This window comes from Equus przewalskii, chromosome 10 (genome assembly GCF_037783145.1).
Source record: "Equus przewalskii isolate Varuska chromosome 10, EquPr2, whole genome shotgun sequence".
Taxonomy (NCBI): Eukaryota; Metazoa; Chordata; class Mammalia; order Perissodactyla; family Equidae; genus Equus; species Equus przewalskii.
The window spans coordinates 12,245,639-12,264,714 of NC_091840.1; the positions used below are offsets into that span (position 1 = coordinate 12,245,639).

The window sequence follows — 19,076 nt, forward strand, 5'->3', positions numbered from 1 at the left end:
TCCCAACCGTAAGGAGTGTGTTTGTTTACATTACAAAGAAATCTCTCTACTTGGATGATACGCTAGGATATTGAACTTGACTAAATTCTCGGGATGTAACCCTGTTTAATAAGTTTCCCATTTAAGAATGGGAATAGTTTGGATTTGTTAGACTGAAGTAGCAGATGATGATGTTTTATGAATTCTGGCTCTAGAAGTAAACGAGAAAAGTCCCTCGTTGTGTGGTAGGTGGGGTGTCGTCAAACCAGAACAATTTGTGTATCTAATGAGTCAGGTTAATATTTGTAAATCGTATTCCAATTTAGTGTCATTAAATGACTGCTATAGTTTACTGCCATTTCCTAATTCTTTGACTTTCACTCAATTTCAAGATCTGTGCAGCCCAACCCAAGTCACCTGGACTCTTTGTGTCTCAGTGTCCTTATCTGTAAAATAAGATAATAATACCCGTCTCAAGGATCAGCTGAGAGTTAAACCAGGGAGTGTTTGTGAGAGTGACCAGCCCATGGCCTGCCGTGCAGTAAACATCTCCTCTGCCTCATTTCCTCCTTTCCATCTCAGTTGTGTAGATGGCCATTTGTTGTTGACTCAGTGCTTGAAAACTTCAGCCATGACAAAATATTTTTAAAAAACAACGCAATTGAGGCCGTTATAAAGTTCTGTGAGATAAGGACTTTTAAGCATATTTTACCAAATGAAGGATCTATGAGTCGTAAGTTTTTTGTTTTAGGAATGAGAGGTTGAACTAATCTGGAAAAGCATTTATTGAAGACCTACTGTGTGCGTGGTACCATAGTGGGCACTGTCAGGATCAGATATGGCAACGCATACCAGGAACCCAGAATCTGGCCACACTAGTTCCTTGAACCGGTGTGTTCTCTGTGACAGTACGAGACAAATGCTTGTACTGGGAGCAAAAGCAGCCTTGGGTAGGGCTAGGATCCGGTGTGGGACGTGGGGTACAGACAGTTGGAGGGAAGATGTGCCCTTCTGATAGGGCGGGAGAGGAGCTTCAGAATGTGAGCAGAGCTCTGGGAGAGGTGGGGCTGAGCTGGACTTAGGTGGATTTGGAGAGGGGATGTGCCAGGCAGACGAGAGCTCAAAGCTGCCTTTGGCTCTCCATTTCTTTGAAAAGACAGGAGTTGGGCATAGTCACTGCCCTCTCCAGCAGAGGGACTGTGTGTCAGCGGAGTGGTCAGCTGTGCTCACTCCCAGCGTCACACACCCAGCCTGCTCAGGCTGGGGGACTTGAGGACTAGGCCTCTTCCTCCTGTGAAAAGTGAAGTTTCTCCCCATCTACTCTTTTTTGTTTTTTGAGGAAGATTAGCCCTGAGCTAACATCTGCTGCCAATCCTCCTCTTTTTGCTGAGGAAGACTGGCCCTGAGTTAACATCCGTGCCCATCTTCCTCTACTTTATATGTGGATGCCTGCCACAGCATGGCTTGCCAAGTGGTGCTATGTCCACACCCGGAATCCAAACTGGTGAACCCCAGGCTGCTGAAGCAGAACATGTGCACTTAACCACTGCGCCACCGGGCCGGCCCCTCTCCCCATCTGCTCTTAATTTTTAGCAAGTATAGCTTTTTTCCTTAGCTCAGAAAACTCACGTTTGCCTCACAGTTAGCAGTTTAAACAGGGAGAAAAGACTTTGAAAGCATGGGGCTGTTTGTACTTTATGTTAGAGAGAATGTGTATTGTTTGTAAAGGGAATAATTTTCTCAAGAAAAATTAAAAACAATGGGAGGTGTTTTCTCTGTCTCAGATAAACATTATAAATGGATTCAGGGCCAGATTTAGCTTTTCCTCCTGAAAGGCCGCAAGTGGGTTAAAGACCAGAATGTGTCTTATTGCACCTTTGGCGATCTTTGGAGAGTCAGCCCAAGACCTTTTCACATCCTGAAATTTATAATTATCATCTCAACTTTCTTCTTCAGTGAAATGGAGATGATCGTTTTTACCCCACCAAGCTATTATGGGAGGATGAACTGAGGGCATGGAGTGAGCGAGAGCACAGCACGTCTGCGCTGCACACGCGGGCATCTGCTAGGTTCACCCACCAGCCCAGCTCCAGCCCAAAGGCAGCTTCACACCCACCGGTCAAAGTCACGCTGCAGTGACATGACCAGTTCCTCACTCAAGAGCTTCAGTGGCCTCTGAGCTGTCAAAACCATGACCATCAAATCCTCAGAGATCGGGAGTCTCCTTTATTTGTTCTCATTCTGTAATATATTTTCTGAACAAAAAAGATAAGACAGAAACTCTGGTTCTTGGTATTATAAATCTCTTAATGGGTACACAGGGAGATAGAATCACTTGTGTAATTGGCTTGAGCACACAAATTCTGAATGTATTTTGACCTAGCGAACCACAAATAAATGATATAAACAGAGTTCTACCATCGCTTTGTGCTCAGTAGCTAACACGGCTGTAAATTTCCTTCCTGTTGTCTGTATTTGTGTCTTGCCCATTCGTGTTGGGTCAAAGATTGCAGGCTGTTTCCTTTAAAGGGTTTGGCCAGACGGGGCTTGAAGTTAATTTCCTGCTAGCACAGCAGTCTGTGCACTGAGCAGTTGAGGGTGGAAATCTCCCTAAAAATTCTGCCAACCGCGGAACTTGGGCATGCCGTAGATCCTGCAGCCTTTTACGGAATATGGAGGGAGCAGGCTATACCACACAGCAATGTGTGTACTAGAGCAAAGTCAGATGTATTCCTCAGCGAGGGCTTTCTGAAATGGTAATACAGGTGGGGTAAAAGGCTCTCATCCTCAGTAGTGTAGAGCATTGGCAAGCACAAAGAAGATTTCTCGGTTTGAAAGTTGGAAAGCACATTCTGAGACATTCTTCAGCCCAGAGGGAGCTGCATTGATAAATCCCCCTTAACTTGCTTTAAGGTTGACGGGAGGATGATTTAGAATCACGGGCCTTCCTTCCAATTCCAGCTGATAATGCCACTGGTTCTTGAATCGACAGCACACACTTCTTCTCCAGCTGTGGAAGAATTACAGCCAAACAATTTCAGTGAAATGGTAGCTGACAACGATTTATGAAAATGTGTGTCAGTTGTAAAACAAGTCCAAAAACCGTATCAATACCTGACTCCCACATAGAAAAAAGATTGGAATAAAATATGCTCAAATATTGAGGATAGTGAAAAGCCTCTGGGTTTTACAGTGATGGGTGATTTTTATTCTCTTTCTTTACGCTTTCTGGGCTCTGCAAATTTTTTACATTATCACTTTTATATTATAAAATAATATCAAAGAAAAGGCTTTGTGTGACACCTAGGACAGAAACAGAAAGCTAGTAGAATGGTTATATCTAAGCCTGAAGCAAACTCTTCACATTTTCCTGGGGGGCTTCACAAGAAGTGAAGAAGCATTCTTATAGCTAGGTGGATTTGTCTGAGAATTAGACTGTTAGAAATCGACGGAACTCATGTTAAGCATTTCTGGGGACTTGCATTAAGTCTGTGTGCAGGATCCCTTGGTTGAATTCAGATGGGTTGGCAGAGGTGCAAGGCCAGAGGCAAAACTGTCAAATTAGCGGCTATATGTCGGAGTATTCTGTCCAAGCCGTTATCCTTTGTCCCTTTCTTATTAGAATCTCGTGTCGTGTCATTCTCCATTAGGTATTACAGAAAGTGCCATGTTAGCTGAAGAAGTTGAAGTCTTTCCTCCTTTCTGTGATACTTACATATTAACAAAAAACTCTGATGGTCACCTCACACCTATTAGAATGGCTGTTATCAAAAAGACAAGAAATAACAAGTTTTGGTGAGGATGTGGAGAAAAGGGACGAACACTTCCCGCTGTTGGTGGGAATGTAAATTGGTGCAGCCACTATGGAAAACTATATGGGGGTTCCTCAAAAAATTAAAAATAGAACTACCATATGATCCAGTAGTTCCACTTCTGGGTATTTATCTGAAGAGAACAAAAACACTAGCTCAAAAAGATGTCCATGTCCCCGTGTTCATCGCAGCATTATTCATAATAGCCAAGATCTGGAAACAACCTAAGTGTCCATCAATGGATGAGTGGATAAAGAAAATGTGGTATAAATATACAATGGAGTATTACTTAGCCATAAAAAAGGAAAGATCTTGCCATTGCAACAACATGGATGGACCTTAAGGGCATTATGCTAAGTGACATAAGTCAAACACAGAAAGACAAATACTGTATGATCTCACTTATATGTGAAATTGTTAAAAAGAAGGAAAGAAAGAAAGAACTACAGAGAAGAGATTGATGGTTGCCAGAGGCAGGGAGTTGGGGGTGGGCAAAATGGGTAAAGGGAGTCAAAAGGTACAAACTCCCAGCAATGAAATAAAGTCATCTTGGGGATGTAACGTACAGCGTGGTGACTATAGGCAATAATACTGTATTGCATATTTGAAAGTTGCTAAGAGAGTAGATCTTAAAAGATCTTGTCACAAGAAAAAAATTTTGTAACTATGTATGATGACGGATGTTAACTAGACATTTTGGTAGTCATTTCGCAATATATGCAAATATCCAATCATTATGTTGTGCATCTGAAAATAATATAATGTTATATGTCAATTAGACCTCAATTGAAAAAAAAACCCTGGAGGGCAATGGGAAAGAATTGTCCAAGCCTCCTGCTCAGAGTCCCAGCTTTCCCTGCCCCAAAGATGGGCCCGATACTCTCAGATAGAAGAGGCACATGAAGACGGGCGGCTTGGAATGTTGAAGCTGGAAAGAAACCCAGATCACCGTAGCCCCCTCATTTCACGGGTAGGAAATGGGCCTGAAAAGGCCACGAATAACTCAGCCAGAGAATAGTAGATGGCAGACCTGGGTCTTGAGCCCATATCATCAGCCTGTCTCTGCCAGATAAGTATTCTTAAAACACTGCCTTTTTTTCCTAACAGTTTTATTGAGATGCAATTCACATGCCCTGTGATTCACCCATTTAATGTGCACGATTCAGTAGCTTCTAGTATATTCAAAGAGTTGTGTCATCATCACCACAATCAATTTTAGAACATTTTCATCACCCTAGAAAGAAACCCCATACCTCTTAACCATCACCCCCTCTGCCTCCAGCCCTAGGCAACCCTTACCTGCCTCCTGTCTCTATAGATTTATTTATTCTGGACATTTCGTATAAGTAAAATTCTATAATACGTGATCTTTTGTGACAGGTTTCTTTCACTTAGATAATATTTTAAAGATTCATGCATGTTGTAGTGTGTATCAGTACTCATTTCTTTTTATTGTCTAATAATATTCCGTTGTAAGGAGGTATCGCATTTTATCTATCCATTCATCACTTGATGGACATTTTGGTTATTTCTACTTTTTGACCATTATGAATCATGTTGCTTTGAATATTTGTATACAAGGTTTTATGTGGTTATGTGTTTTCATTTCTCTTGGGCATATACCTGGGGGTGGAATTTTTGGGTTATAGAGAAGTCTATATTTAACATTTGGGGAACTGCTAGGCTGTTTTCCAAAGCACCGCCCCATGTGACGTGCCCAGCAGCAGTGTATGAGGGTTCCGGTTATCTGTCTTTGTGATTATGGACATCCTGGTGGGTGTGAAGTGGTATCTCTTTGTGGTTTTGATTAACTCTGCTCTTTTTAATCATATGTACTCAGAAGCCTTCAGCAGTTACCCGCTGCATTTGTAAGATCTTAACTCTTTGGTTTGGTGCGTCCTTCCCCAGCTGCCACATTCTATCTTAACATCCTTTCTGCTAACCACTCCTGTGGGAACCCACCGTGCAATCTCCTGATTGTCTTCCCTCCCCCATTTCTCAAGGCCAGATGCCTTCTGCCTGCCTAGCTGCTTTTTTTTTTTTTTGTACTTTTCAATATTTAGCTTTTTTAAAAAAAAATTCTTTATTGTGGTCTAAATAATTTATAACGTTGTGAAATTCCAGTTGTACATTAATATTTGTCAGACACCATATAAATGTGCCCCTGCACCCCTTGTGCCCACCCTCCTCCCCCTTCCCCCTGGAAACCACTAAATTGTTCTCTTTGTCTGTAAGTTTGTTTATCTTCCACATATGAGTGAAATCGTATGGTGTTTGTCTTTCTCTGTCTGGCTTATTTCGCTTAGCATGATGCCCTCCAGGTCAATCCATGTGGCTGCTAATGGAATGATTATGGCTAAGTAGTATTCCATTGTATATATACACCACATCTTCTGTATCCAATCATCAGTCGCTGGGCACTAGGGTTGCTTCCACATCTTACCTATTATGAGTAATGCTGCAATGAACATGGGGGCACATAAGTCTCTGTATTGTTGATTTCAAGTTCTTTGGATAAATACCCAGTAGTGGGATAGTTGGGTCATATGTATTTCTATTTTTAATTTTTTGAGAAATCTCCATACCGTTTTCCAAAGTGGCTGCACCAGTTTGTATTCACACCAGCAGTGGATGAGGGTTCTCTTTTCTCCACATCCTCTCCAACATTTATTATTTTTTGTCTTGGTGATTATAGCCATTCTAATGAGCATAAGATGATATCTAAGTGTAGTTTTGATTTGCATCTCCCTAATGATTAGTGATGTTGAGCATCTTTTCATGTGCCTATTGGCCATCTGTACATCTTCTTTGGAAAAATGTCTGTTCATATCCTCTGCCCACTTTTTGATTGGGTTATTTTTTTGTAGTTCAGTTGTGTTAGTTCTTTATATATTATGGAGATTAACCCCTGATTGGATATATGATTTGCAAATATTTTCTCCTAGTTAGTAGGTTGTTTTTCATTTTGATCTTGGTTTCCTTTGTCTTCCAGAAGCTCTTTAATCTGATGAAGTCCAACTTGTTTATTTTTTCTTTTGTATCCCTTGTCTGAGTGGACATTGTATTTGTAGAGATCATTTTAAGGCTTATGTGAAAGAGTGTATTGACTATATTTTCTTCCAGAAGTTTTATGGTTTCAGGTCTTACCTTCAAGTCTTTGATCCATTTTGAGTCTGTTTTTGTGTATGGTCTACTTTCATTCTTTTGTGTGTGGCTCGCCAGTTTTCCCAGCACCATTTATTGAAGAGGCTTTCCTTTCTCCATTGTACGTTCTTGGCTTCTTTGTCAAAGATGTGTGGTTTTATTTCTGGGCTTTCAGTTCTATTCCATTGATTTGTGTGCCTGTTTTTGTACCAGTACCATGCTGTTTTGATTACTATAGCTTTCTAATGTGTTTTGAAGTCAGGGATTGCGATGCCACCCGCTTTGTTCTTGTTTCTCAGGATTGCTTTAGCTATTTAGGGTCTTTTGTTGCCCCATATGAATTTTAAGATTCTTTCTTCTATTTCTGTGAAGAATGTCATTGGGATTCTGATTGAGATTACGCCGAGTCTGTAGATTGCTTTAGGTAGAGTGAACATTTTAGCTATGTTTATTCTTCCAATCCATGTACATGGAATGTCTTTCCATTTCTTTATGTCATTCTCGATTTCTTTCAACAATGTCTAATAGTCTTCCTTGTATAGGTCTTTCATCTCCTTGGTTAAATTTATTCCTAGATATTTTATTCTTTTTGTTGTGATTGTAAATGGGGTTGTATTCTTGAGTTCTTGTTCTGTTAGTTCGTTATTAGAGTATAGAAATGCCAGTGATTTTTCTAAGTTGACTTTGTATCCTGCAACTTTGCTATAGTTGTTGATTATTTCTAACAGTTTTCTGATGGATTCTTCAGGGTTTTCTATATATGAAATCATGTCATCTGCAAATAGTGAGAGTTTCACACCTTCACTGCCTATTTGGATTCCTTTTGTTTCTTTTTCCTGCCTAATTGCTCTGGCCAAAACCTCTAGTACTATGTTGAATAAGAGTGGTGAGAGTGGCACCCTTGTCTTGTTCCTGTTCTCAGAGGGATGGCTTTCAGTTTTTCCCCATTGAGTGTGATGTTGGCTGTGGTTTTGTCATATATGGTCTTTATTATGTTGAGACATTTTCCTTCTATACCCATTTTATTGAGAGTTTTTATCATGAATGGGTGTTGGATCTTCTCAAATGCTTTGTCTGCATGTATGGAGATGGTCATGTGATTTTTCTTCCTCCTTTTGTTAATGTGGTGTATCACATTGATTGATTTGCAAATGTTGAACCATCCCTGTGTCCCTGTTATGAGTCCCACTTGATCATGGTGTATGATCTTTTTAATGTATTGCTGTGTTCGGTTTGCCAATATTTTGTTGAGGATTTTTGCATCTGTGTTCATCAGAGATACTGGCCTGTAATTTTCCTTCTTTGTGTTGTCCTTGTCTGGCTTTTGGATCAGGGTGATGTCGGCCACATAGAATGTATTAGGAGTATTTTCATCTTCCTCAATTTTTTGGAATAGTTTGAGAAGAATAGGTAAGAAAATTGTCTTGCCTAGCCATTCTTGAAATCACATTTGGATTGCAAAGAACTCAAATGAGATGGGGAATTGGGTTCCCAGAGCAAAACTGGGAAGATATGAGTGGTCTCTTCTAAGGCTGGAGCCCAGGGTGACCTTGTACAGGCAAGAGGTTGCAGGGTGCCAGATCCTGCAGGTAAGGGCGCCGGGCTCTGTCCCTTTCCCCCATAGCTCTGTGTGGCGAGTAATCAGAGCACAGCCAGAGCAGCAGTTAGGACCTTGGTTCCAATTCTCAACATTTGATTTTTTTTCTCAGCTCTTCCTCCCAGCAGATTAGGTAGAGTACATTTTTGCCTGATCTAAAGTTTTTCTTATACTTTTATAAGAAACCCATTTAACATACTAACTTGTAATGAAGATGTCAGTCACCTTTTTATTTAAAAACATGTGTCTCTGACCTAAACATGTAGTTCCTGTTCTGATAATGCTTTTGGTTCTGGTAATTCCTTGAATTCACTTCTATCCTGGACATTTCTATTAATCTAAACCATTGTTGTGAAAATCATTTACATAAATGCTAATGGGATTTTCCCCTTGGAAATAAAAATAGCTTATGTTAGTTCAATGGTTTGATTGGCTATTTACTCTTCCAGAATATTGTCGAAACATCTTAAATCCAAAATGTCCTCTTTCTTTCCTTTGTGTCAGTGGCAGACACACCATGTTAACTGCAGGTGAAGCCTTGAAATGAACTTCCACCTCTGGAGGCGCCCGTTGCCCTTATCAAGGCAGGACATTGGCTCAGAATTGAGCGATTTCTCAATAGGTCCTCACCCCCACCCCCCACCTCCTCTTCTCCAACTTGAAATGACTGGCCAAGTGTATTTAATCACCTGCAGAAGGGCAAACACACACTGCCCTTTCACAGTAGGAAGATTTTTTTCAGTTAGGAGTCGATCCTCTTATAGCCCTTAAAGGTAATGGAATCGGAAGAGAAGCAGATGTTGTTTCAGAGCTCTGGGTAAAGTGTGAAGAAGAACATTTTCAGTATTCTAAATTCTCATTGCTTAGCTGTGGATAGAACGTGGGCAGTGTCAAATCATGAAGTTTTCCCCTGTGAATTTACTTTATAGGAGTCTTTGATTAGAACAATCAACTGAAAGTCAATGTCTGCAAAGCCGTTCCTCCCCTCACCAGTAGGTGGCACTGTGGCTGTACTGTTTTCAGATGCCCTTTCCAAGCACGCTCTCTCCCACGGACACTGGCTTTTCATCTGCTCTTTATTCTTTGCCAGGTCTGTGTGCCCTCTCCATCAACCATTCCAATTCTTACGTGGCCTACCCTGGAAGCCTGACTACAGGCGAGATTGTGCTTTATGATGGACACTCCCTGGTAAGTTGACAGTGACCCTCACCAACCCAGCTCACCTGCTTGGCTGTGTGGTCAGTGGCAGGCAATGAGCAGGCGCTGCCGCAGTGGGGTGAGGTGCGGAGGCGGAAGCAACAGTGGGGAGTTTGTTCTGGCCACAGCAGTTGTGTGGAGGAGACGGTAATGATATTTGCCATCATTGCCATCAGTCAACATAACCATGAGGCAGCATGCCAGGCCAGGGCAGACATCTGCAGCATCATGGAAACTTGCCAGCTGGTGGCCTGATGTTGGACTGAATGTGTCATGCTGTGCCATGTCACGGCATGTGACAGTGTGCAGCTGTTTCACATTTCTTGTCCTCTGCTCTCCGAGGCTTCACAGAGCGGAGCACATTGCTGCAGGAAGTGCCCAAAGATGCGTGCGTGAAGAGCCACAATGACTTCACTCTGCATTGGGCAAACTGTTGGTTGTCCGTCTTCCCGAGGGCAGGAGAAGGGATAGAAACAGAGTGGCCCTTGAAGCAGAATCTAGAAATACCAGAAAACAATGTACAGCTTCTATGTAAATGGTCTAGTGGAAAGAGAGAGACAGGGAAGCTGGCAAATGAGGGAGAGTGTCTTGTAAGAAAAGAGGAAGGAGAAGGAGGTGAAATCCATCTTCCCTCTTCCCCAGCATCAGTACCCGTTTCCCCTTTTTACCAACAGAAAACCGTCTGCACTATTGCTGCCCACGAGGGGACACTGGCTGCCATCACCTTCAACGCCTCAGGCTCCAAACTAGCGAGCGCATCTGAAAAGGTGAGCGGGCTCCGGGGCATCCTCGTGGGCTCTCCTCCTGTTGGGGTTTGCTGGATGGCTCCCGCAGTGCCAAAGACCTGATGGAAGGAGACTGGTGACACAAGGACTGACTGGTCTCTGGGCCCACTCAGAATTCATTTCAGGGGGAGAATTTGGCCCTACCTGTTGTGATACAGTGATGCATTTATTAATTCTTCACGTCAAAGGCCTGTGTTGTGCAAGATACAAGATACTTTGCCCAAAAACTTAAAGTCCTATTAGAAATGTGCACGCAGATCCTCGTAGGTCCAGGTAGATGCTGCATTTCGTGAACATGGGCCAAACAAAATGCTTTGCTGTTTAGCAGAAGAGATTGATCCCTTCTGACTAGAATAATTGAGGGAGATGATAAAGTTGAGTTTCAAATGCCGTGAAAAACAGGTGTCCTTTGGCAGGCAGAGACTGAATATTCTAGGAAGCCGGAGCAGTCTGAGGAGCACTCACAGAGCCTCAGGCTAGGGTGGGATGGGAAAGGGAGCAGAGAGTGTTTAAAACACATTCCAAGAATTACTTCTATGGCGCATATACAAACAAGAAGGTCTCTATGCTTAACACTTGGTGTTTCCTCTTCAGAGACAGATATTCTGAACCAAGCTCCTCTCTAAAGGGACATGTCCTGTGCGAAGCCATTCATGGTATGAAATGTCCACCTGCTTTCTTTTCCAGGGCACTGTCATCCGGGTGTTCTCTGTACCTGATGGGCAAAAGCTCTATGAGTTTCGGAGAGGAATGAAAAGGTCTGTGTTCACTGTAAACCCATTTTAAAGTACCCACAGAAGTCCTGCACTGGACAGCTGGCCGCCATCTAGGGAGAGGCCGAGGGTGGCTCTGTGCCCTCCACTCCCCCGGAGGAGGTATAACTGTCCTTTCTCAGGTAATTGCCTTGGAGGCCCCCACGTAGTGCATAGTACACCTGAGAAGGTAGACACCATTTTAACACAGCGTTCAGCCATGAGAGTCTTTTTTTGATGTGTGCACGGGCAGCCGGCAAAGGAGAAATGAGCGAGTGAGGGAGTCACAGTCCAAAAGTAATTTCTGATCCCCTTCCATGGAAATAAAAAAGTGTCATGGTCTGAGATCCTATCGGCTGTAGGGTTTGCAGCTAGAAAACTTCCCCACTGACAGGAAGGAGCAACGCTGTGTTTCTTCTCACCCGAGACCGTGACCCTCTGTGGGTCCTTCCAATGTTAATTCCTAAATATGAATGACACAATGTTAAAGGGATTTTAGAATACTAGACTCTTCAGGATACGTGTAGTTTTCTTGCAAAGCTGATTTTTGGACTATAAGGAAGTTACCCTCATTTTCCTGCCTCACTCGTCCGTATGTTGCTGTGTTTCTAGGTATGTGACAATCAGCTCTCTAGTTTTCAGTATGGACTCACAGTTCCTCTGCGCTTCCAGCAACACCGAGACCGTGCACATCTTCAAGCTGGAGCACCTCACCAACAAGTAAGTACAGCGCCAGACGCAAAATACTCATTAGATGAAAGGAATCAGGTCCGGGTTATTCTGCACTGCTGACCACTGCCAGCATAAGTGATTTCTTCTCTTTGTGAATGCTATAAACTTGGCTGTACTGGTTATGCCTTCACCAGAGTGGTGAGTGGGTGTTGGTGTTAGTGGTGAGTGGGTGTTAGTGGTGTGTGGATGTTAGTGGTGTAATGCATGGAAGCACAAAATCTGGCGCTACCCTCCTGAGTTTGCACTGCAGCTCTGCCCCTTATAAGCTGCGAGGCCTCGGGCAGATAATTTAATCTTTCTGTGCTTCAGTTTCCTCATCTGTGAAACAATAATCATTGTGGACGCATCTGAGGCTCGTTGTGAGGATGAAGTGACCTCCTTGACCTCAAGCATTCAGTGTAGTGCTTGGCACGTAGGACCCACCGAGGAGTGTTGGCCAGTCTAGCCGTAAGTGCAGCAGTGTAGTCATCCTCACTGTTACCCCCTCCACCGGGTGCTCAGTGCCCGTGGCTGTAACTGCGGTGGGAGTGGAATGAGGGTCGGCCGTATGAAGCATGGGTGAGATTGTGCAGTCGATTCCCATGCCTGCTGTAATAAATTACCACAGACGTAATGGCTTGAAACAGCACCCAGCTGTGATCTCACAGTTCTGTAGCTCGGTGGTCCAGGACGGTGTGGCTGAGTTCTCCGCTCAGGGTCTCATGAGGCGGAAATCCAAGTGTCAGCTGGCTGCGTTCTCATCTGGAGCTCAGAGTCCTCTTCCAAATCCTTCCTGTTTTTGGCAAGAACACTGGTCCTTGCCATGTAGCAGTGAAGCCCCCGCTTCCTCGCTGGCTCTCAGCTCTGAGAGGCGGCCGCATCCCTTCTCACTTAGCCTTCAAACCAGCAAGTCACATTGATTCCTTCTCATGCTTCGATGTCTCCGCTTGCCCTTCTGCCACTAGTTGGAGAAAGCTCTCTGCCTTTAAGGCTCTTGTGATCAGATTAAGGCCACCTGGATAATCCCCCCACCTACCGTCATCTGGGCCGTATAACACAGCACAGTCTCAGGACTGCTGTCTCATCTCCGTCACAGGTTCCAGGGACCAGGGCGCGGAATCTTGGGGCCATTCCTAGAAACGCTGCCTGCCATTGGTGTGTGAGCACTAGTTTATAGTGTTAAGTACCCGCTAGGTGCGTGCCATTGTCCACTCTTGGAGACATCTTATACTGGAAAGTGGTGAAACTTTCCAGAAGAATTCTCCTCCCATGCCATCATCCATGGCAGTGTCACCTTGCCCAGCCCTCCTCCCAAGGTCAAGATCCTGCTTCTAGTAGCACAGTAGATGGCTCACGCCTTCTCAGGCGACTTCAGATACCTCATGTCTCCTGACACTTCTCTTTAATATCATTATAGGAAATGGAAACGTGAAGAGTACTGATGAGCTCAGTTGCACTCAGAAAACAGGCGATAGAGTCAGCAATAGCAACACTTGTACGTTGACAGAGCGCTTCACAGTTCATAGAGCATCTCAGACACTTCCTCCCCGCATCCCCTCAATATTCCTAGAAGCAGGAGAGTGGGAGTTTCATAAATGGGGAAACAGGTCCAGAGAAGTTCAGAGTCTTGCTCAAAGCCAGGCTCTGTCTCCACATCCAGGGTCTACATGTCAGTGCCACATTTTATGCCCCCACCAGGCTTCCAGAGCCGCTCCAGAGTGGACATGTCCCAAGGACATACTCCTGTGCCGGGTTCACAGTTGTACCAAGAAAGACCCATCTTCTGGGATGGAAGAAATTCTTCTCCTCATAATATGGTAGAACTTTCATGAGAAAAACACTTTTTCCACCTAATTCGTATGATACAGTACCCAGGCTCTATCACGTATGTATTCGTGTGTGTCTGACATGGTATCCAGCCTCTGTCCCCCCACTTCTGAAACTCCATCCAAGGGCACCAGCGTCCAAGTCCCTGTGCCCTGGATTTTTCGGTCCCAGTTCTGACTTCCCTCCATAAGCTGGCAGAACGCTCTCTCTCGGGAGACCTTGTCCCCCGCTGGTGTTTGAACACTAGGAGCTGCTCCCTTCTCGCTCCTCAGTTTTGCTGGAACCCTTCAAATGTCCATCCCTCTTTATATGTATCCCAAAGCCTATTGTTTTCCCTGTAGTTCTTACTCTGCACATTTTCCCCAAACATTATATCTGTTTTCTACACTTTTCTGTAACTTCTCAGACAGCTTCTAAAACTTAAGCCCTCATCTCTTCTGGAGCTTGAATCCATCACCCGCTGTGGTGGGCTGGAGCACTGGAGGGTGGCTGAACTTTTAAGATAGCCTTCGGTCCCGAGTTCTGCAATGGAGTGATCCCAAACCACCGCTTTAGTCATCTCCATCTAACTTTATTATTGGTGCTTAAGAGAGGAAATTGCCACTTGAACCCATTTCCCTCTCCAGGCTCTCCTGTTTCTGTCAGTGATCTCAGAAAACCAGGAACAAAACCTCCAAGTCGCTCTTGACTCTGCCCTCAGCGGTCCATGAAGTGTTAACGCGTCCTGTATAAGGTGGCTCACATTTGCCTCCCCAGTCCCATTTCTCGGGCCACTGCCCTTAACCAAGTCTTTAACATCTCTTGTCTGGTCCACCTCATTAGTCTCACTCCTTCTAGTCTCTTCTTACCCATCCATCCTATATCTTCTCAATGGACTAATCTTCTGAAAATCTTCTTTGAACATGACCCTTCTTCCTCAGACACCTTTATTCTCCTTTGTCCTTGGGAATAAAGTCCCAGATCCTCCAGCCTGGCACTCAAGGCTTCTCTTGCTCCACCTTATCTGCTGCTGTGGGCTCCCTGCCTCTTCCACCTCAGCCAGACCAGCTTGGCTGTGACTCCCGGTTGCATTGCTCATCTGCGTCCCCCTCTGAAGTGCCCTCGTCCCGCCCCCACCCCAGGCCCTGAGTCAGACCTACCTTCAAAGCCCAGCTCAGCGGCCACCACCCCCAGGACCTCTTCAATCACACCAGCCTTAGAGACACCATCTTGTAAAATAGCATTTGCCGCGTGCCAGATGCTATGGGAGGCCCTTGCCGTACGTTCCCTCTTAGTTCTCACAGGGAGTGACTGTGGTTATCTCTGCTTTCCAGATGAGGAAATGGGAACTGAGAGGCGAAGGATCTCACCCCCCACTCCCTCCCCTGTGGAACTGGAGTAGCATTGCCTGTGTCCTTTATGTGGCATCTTATGTTAACTGCTCATTTTCTCTTTTTATTTATTTGGACTATGTCTTCACCTTGAACTCAGGACCTGGATATTATACCTCTTTGTAAATCCCTCCCCTGCTTAGCACAGAGCTCTTGGGCAGGCAGTAAGGTACGTGTCACCATGCTCAGGGTCACAGAGTGATGGTCGTATGCCTAGAAGGGCCTGTCATCTTCATATGAGAACATCGAGGCCCAGAGAGGTTTGTCGAAAGACCACCTAGCCAGTTGGTAGCAGTGAGACATAAACCCCAGAGCTTCTGAGCTGCGGTGTGTGTTCCCCGCCAGGACCTGGTCCCGTAGACAGGCGGCCTCTCAGCGGGTGCTCTGGGAGCGCGTGTGGCCGCCCTCGTCCTCAGTGTGCTGCCCACTGTGAGGAGCACAGAGGCAGGTGTGTGTGCCCTGTCCATCTCCGCGTCTCTCTCGCACAGAGCAGTCACCCGCTTTGTCTGACGGAGGTGCTAGGATGAACTGTGATGACTGCAGGGGGCGCACCAGGTCCCTTTGAACTGTCTCCAGCACTATGAATCGCTGGGGACCTGGGTGGCTCCAGGACTGTAATCAATGCCTCCCAGAGTGTCTGCCCAGAGGCCTGCTTCCCCCTCAGTCTGGCTGGGCAGCCTTAACGCTGAGATCAGTCTGTTCTGCCGTGAGCCCAGGACAAGGCTCGAGCTTATTTTACAGAGTCCAGATACCGATTCCGTCACATTCTCTACCCTAGCCCCATTTAGAAATCTAGAAATCAGACTAATGATCAGATACAGCTTTTTTAATGTAGGAAAGCAGTAGCATTGGGTACCTCTTAACAGCTTGCAATGGCTCTTTGGAAGGACAAACAAGCCCTTGACACCCTTTTGGTATTGCCAGAATGATATGTCCCGAGTTGTTCTAGGTGGGCAGAACATTATGCTACGGCACAGTTTCTCCCTGTTGCGCCGAGTACAGCTCACAGCGTTCGGATGTGTGGATGTTGGATCCATGCCGGTGCCTGCAGCTCATCCTGGCCTATGCATTGCTCCCTCAGTCGACCAGAAGAGCCTTCGACCTGGAGTGGCTACATGGGAAAGATGTTCATGGCTGCTTCCAACTACCTCCCCGCCCAGGTGACAGACATGATGAACCAGGACAGGGCCTTTGCCACCGGGCGTTTGAATTTCTCTGGGCAGAAGAACATCTGCACCCTCTCCACGTACGTATGGCACCACCCACCCTCAACAAGCACAAACTTCCACAAACTCAATTCCCAAAGCACAAAATCCCCAAAGACGAGAAAAGAAAGAAAAGAGAAGATGGCCAGGAAGGGTGAGCAAAAGCCTGCAGTCTCCCCGTCAGCTGGTTACCGTCCTGTCTGATTGAAATCTGTGTTCTCAGGGGCAACCGGAAGCTGGCGTGGGCATTTCAACCTCTGGTTACAGTGGCGCTGTCCTGAAGACAGTTTCTATGTTTATGTAATTATGTGAAAAGGTTCTAGTTCCAGAGTCTAGGTTCAGACGCCTATTAACAGAGTTAACAGAAATTTTATCTAAGAAATTGAACATTTGAAAAATGTTATAAAACTAGCCAGCCAAGATGGTGAGCCAATTTTGCCCTTTTTCCCTTTCTGTCACTGTTAAAAGCAGACACGCATAAGATAGAGACTACGTCCCGTTCAGGGGAGCTAATGTTTCTGTCGGCAGTAGCTTTTCTCAGAGTAATAGTGTATACAGACATCATTTTATCTCATCCACATAATTATGTTCAGAGACAAGGAATAATCCTCAAGGTAGATCGCTGGGTCAGAATGCAAAGAAAGGCCAGAAGCCCAGACTCGGGTCAGCGGGCTCAGTGTCTGTTGATGGCAGGAGAAGTTGGTGACAGCCAGGGTGAGCACAGTTGTGCCATTTGAAACTGGTCCATTACCCATCTTTGTTGTAATCACAGCGCGTGTTTCCTTTGGCTCTTAGGATCCAGAAATTGCCAAGGCTGTTAGTTGCATCCTCCGATGGACACCTTTATGTCTACAATTTGGACCCTCAGGACGGAGGAGAGTGTGTCTTAATCAAGACCCACAGGTGAAGAGACCAGTTTTCAAACAGACAGCCTTCAGGAGCTGGTTGTGTAGAGTTGTCACTTGGCCAAGAACAATGACAAACTTTAGTGCTCTTGCTTTCCATTCTTCTTCACGGGCAGTCTCGGTGGCAGACCTCTGGCGGGCATCTGCTCTGTGTCGGGTTTGCCGTCAGGCGTCCTCACCCCGCTGTATGCTTCTGGGAAAGCACCAGGATGAATAACATGCAAAACGCAATGTCTTCCTGCTCGGCCTTTCCTCCTGGTACAGGCCCTCGTACATGATGGGTGCTCAAAACTGTTTACTGAATTGAATGAAAAAGTTCTCTTGATTTCTGTGACCAAGTGCAGGGCGACCTCTTCCTGCTCCTGACAGGACACCCTGAGCTGCCCTTGCCCATGGAGCTCCCCTTGAGTGCGTGTCTTAGTGTCCTTGCCAGAGTGTTCCGGGAAGAGCAAAGGGCCAGTGTGTGTTTATTAAATGTAGGAGAAGGGAGTGGTTGTGGACTTGCGTGATTGACCCTGGCAGTTTCAGCGCTGAGAGGTCTGTACTTTAAGCTCAAGTGGCCAAGTGCGAGCTTCCTGGTGCTTTTCCTTTGAAAGTGTCCTGGATTTGTGATGATCTCCTTTTTCTCTTTCCCTTCTTAATTGCTGCAATTAGCTTGCTTGGCTCAGGAACCACAGAAGAGAATAAAGAAAATGACCTCAGACCTTCATTACCTCAGTCTTATGCAGCGACGGTAGCCAGACCAAGCACATCTTCAGCTTCCACGGTGCCAGGTGAGCGGAGGTACGGGGCTTCCGGGGGCGCTTTGAGGGGACATGTCTAACAGCAACCCTCTTCTCCCTCCACTGTTCTCTGGGATGCAGCACTGTCCCTGAACCAATTTTTTCCTCTCAGGTGAGGCCCTGGGAATAGCCTTTGAACTCGGGCCCCTAACCTGGCAGGCAGAGCACAGAACGGTCATTTCCCTAACAAGTAGCTCAACCCTTTGCCTCGTTGAGATTTTGCAAACAGGTGCAGAGCGTTAGGCGCCTGGGGTGGAAGGGTGGGTGAGACCGGCCCACCCGTCTCTCATGCTGAGACCACAAATGGTGGGGATTTGCCTCACCTGAAGCCCAGCCTCTCCAGTCGAAAGGCGAAGGCAGCCTCCGTGGTTTCCCTGGCTTCGCCCTTTCTCTGCGGTCCTGCCCTGGGTCACGGCGTAAGAACAGACCGTGCGGCTTCTCTCAGGTCTCATTCTTGGTTTCCAGGTTATTCTGAGGATGGCGGGGCGCTCCGAGGAGAGGTTATTCCTGAACATGAGTTTGCGACGGGACCAGTGCGTCTTGATGATGAGAATGAATTTCCCCCTGTGAGCATTAGGAATCCTTAAAAGAGCGGCTCAGTCTGTATGCTTGGAAGGACACCTTCGCCTCGGGCAAGAGGCGAGGTCTCTCTCCCTGTTATCTGGTCTATAACAACTAGTCCTCCTCTCTCACGGTCAGAAAGCCGTAGAATGTTTATTGTGCTGTGTGCTTCAGACCCTACCGGCTAGTCTTTAGGTGTTGTGCTAGACCCGACAGCACTGGAATAACTGAATCCTAATCCAGGGAGTCTCGGTGGCCTCGTTACACTCAAGAGGCCTGGAATCCTTGACCTTGCTTCTTTAGAAGCACTGTCTTTGCTGTTCAGAAGGTAGGAACTCATGTCTGTGTAACTCCTATTTTCCTGAGGCTCCTCAGGAGGCTCCTGCAGAATGCTGCCGTCCTTGGGCTAAAGATGATAATCTAACAGGGCTGGGCCGCTGCACTCTGCA

General features: G+C 45.7%; 1 protein-coding gene across 5 annotated transcripts in view; it reads left to right on the forward strand.

The window, feature by feature from the left end:
* WIPI1 (WD repeat domain, phosphoinositide interacting 1) overlaps positions 1-19,076 on the forward strand; it is a 32,605-nt gene that overhangs the window by 10,490 nt on the left and 3,039 nt on the right. Inside the window, exons 5-12 of one of the 5 annotated variants that reach the window (XR_011522948.1) lie at positions 9,623-9,720; positions 10,404-10,496; positions 11,202-11,272; positions 11,879-11,986; positions 16,256-16,420; positions 17,175-17,282; positions 17,939-18,067; positions 18,532-18,632. Coding sequence is in view for 3 of the 5 variants with exons in the window: in XM_070560160.1 (XP_070416261.1) it covers positions 9,623-9,720; positions 10,404-10,496; positions 11,202-11,272; positions 11,879-11,986; positions 16,256-16,420; positions 17,175-17,282; positions 17,939-18,057; positions 18,532-18,632 (863 nt within the window). In the remaining 2 variants the exon portion in view is untranslated. Of the gene's footprint in view, positions 1-9,622; positions 9,721-10,403; positions 10,497-11,201; positions 11,273-11,878; positions 11,987-16,255; positions 16,421-17,174; positions 17,283-17,938; positions 18,068-18,531; positions 18,956-19,076 lie in introns of all 5 variants that reach the window. The other 4 variants (XR_011522947.1, XM_070560160.1, XM_070560159.1 and 1 more) reach the window with 4 other exon arrangements.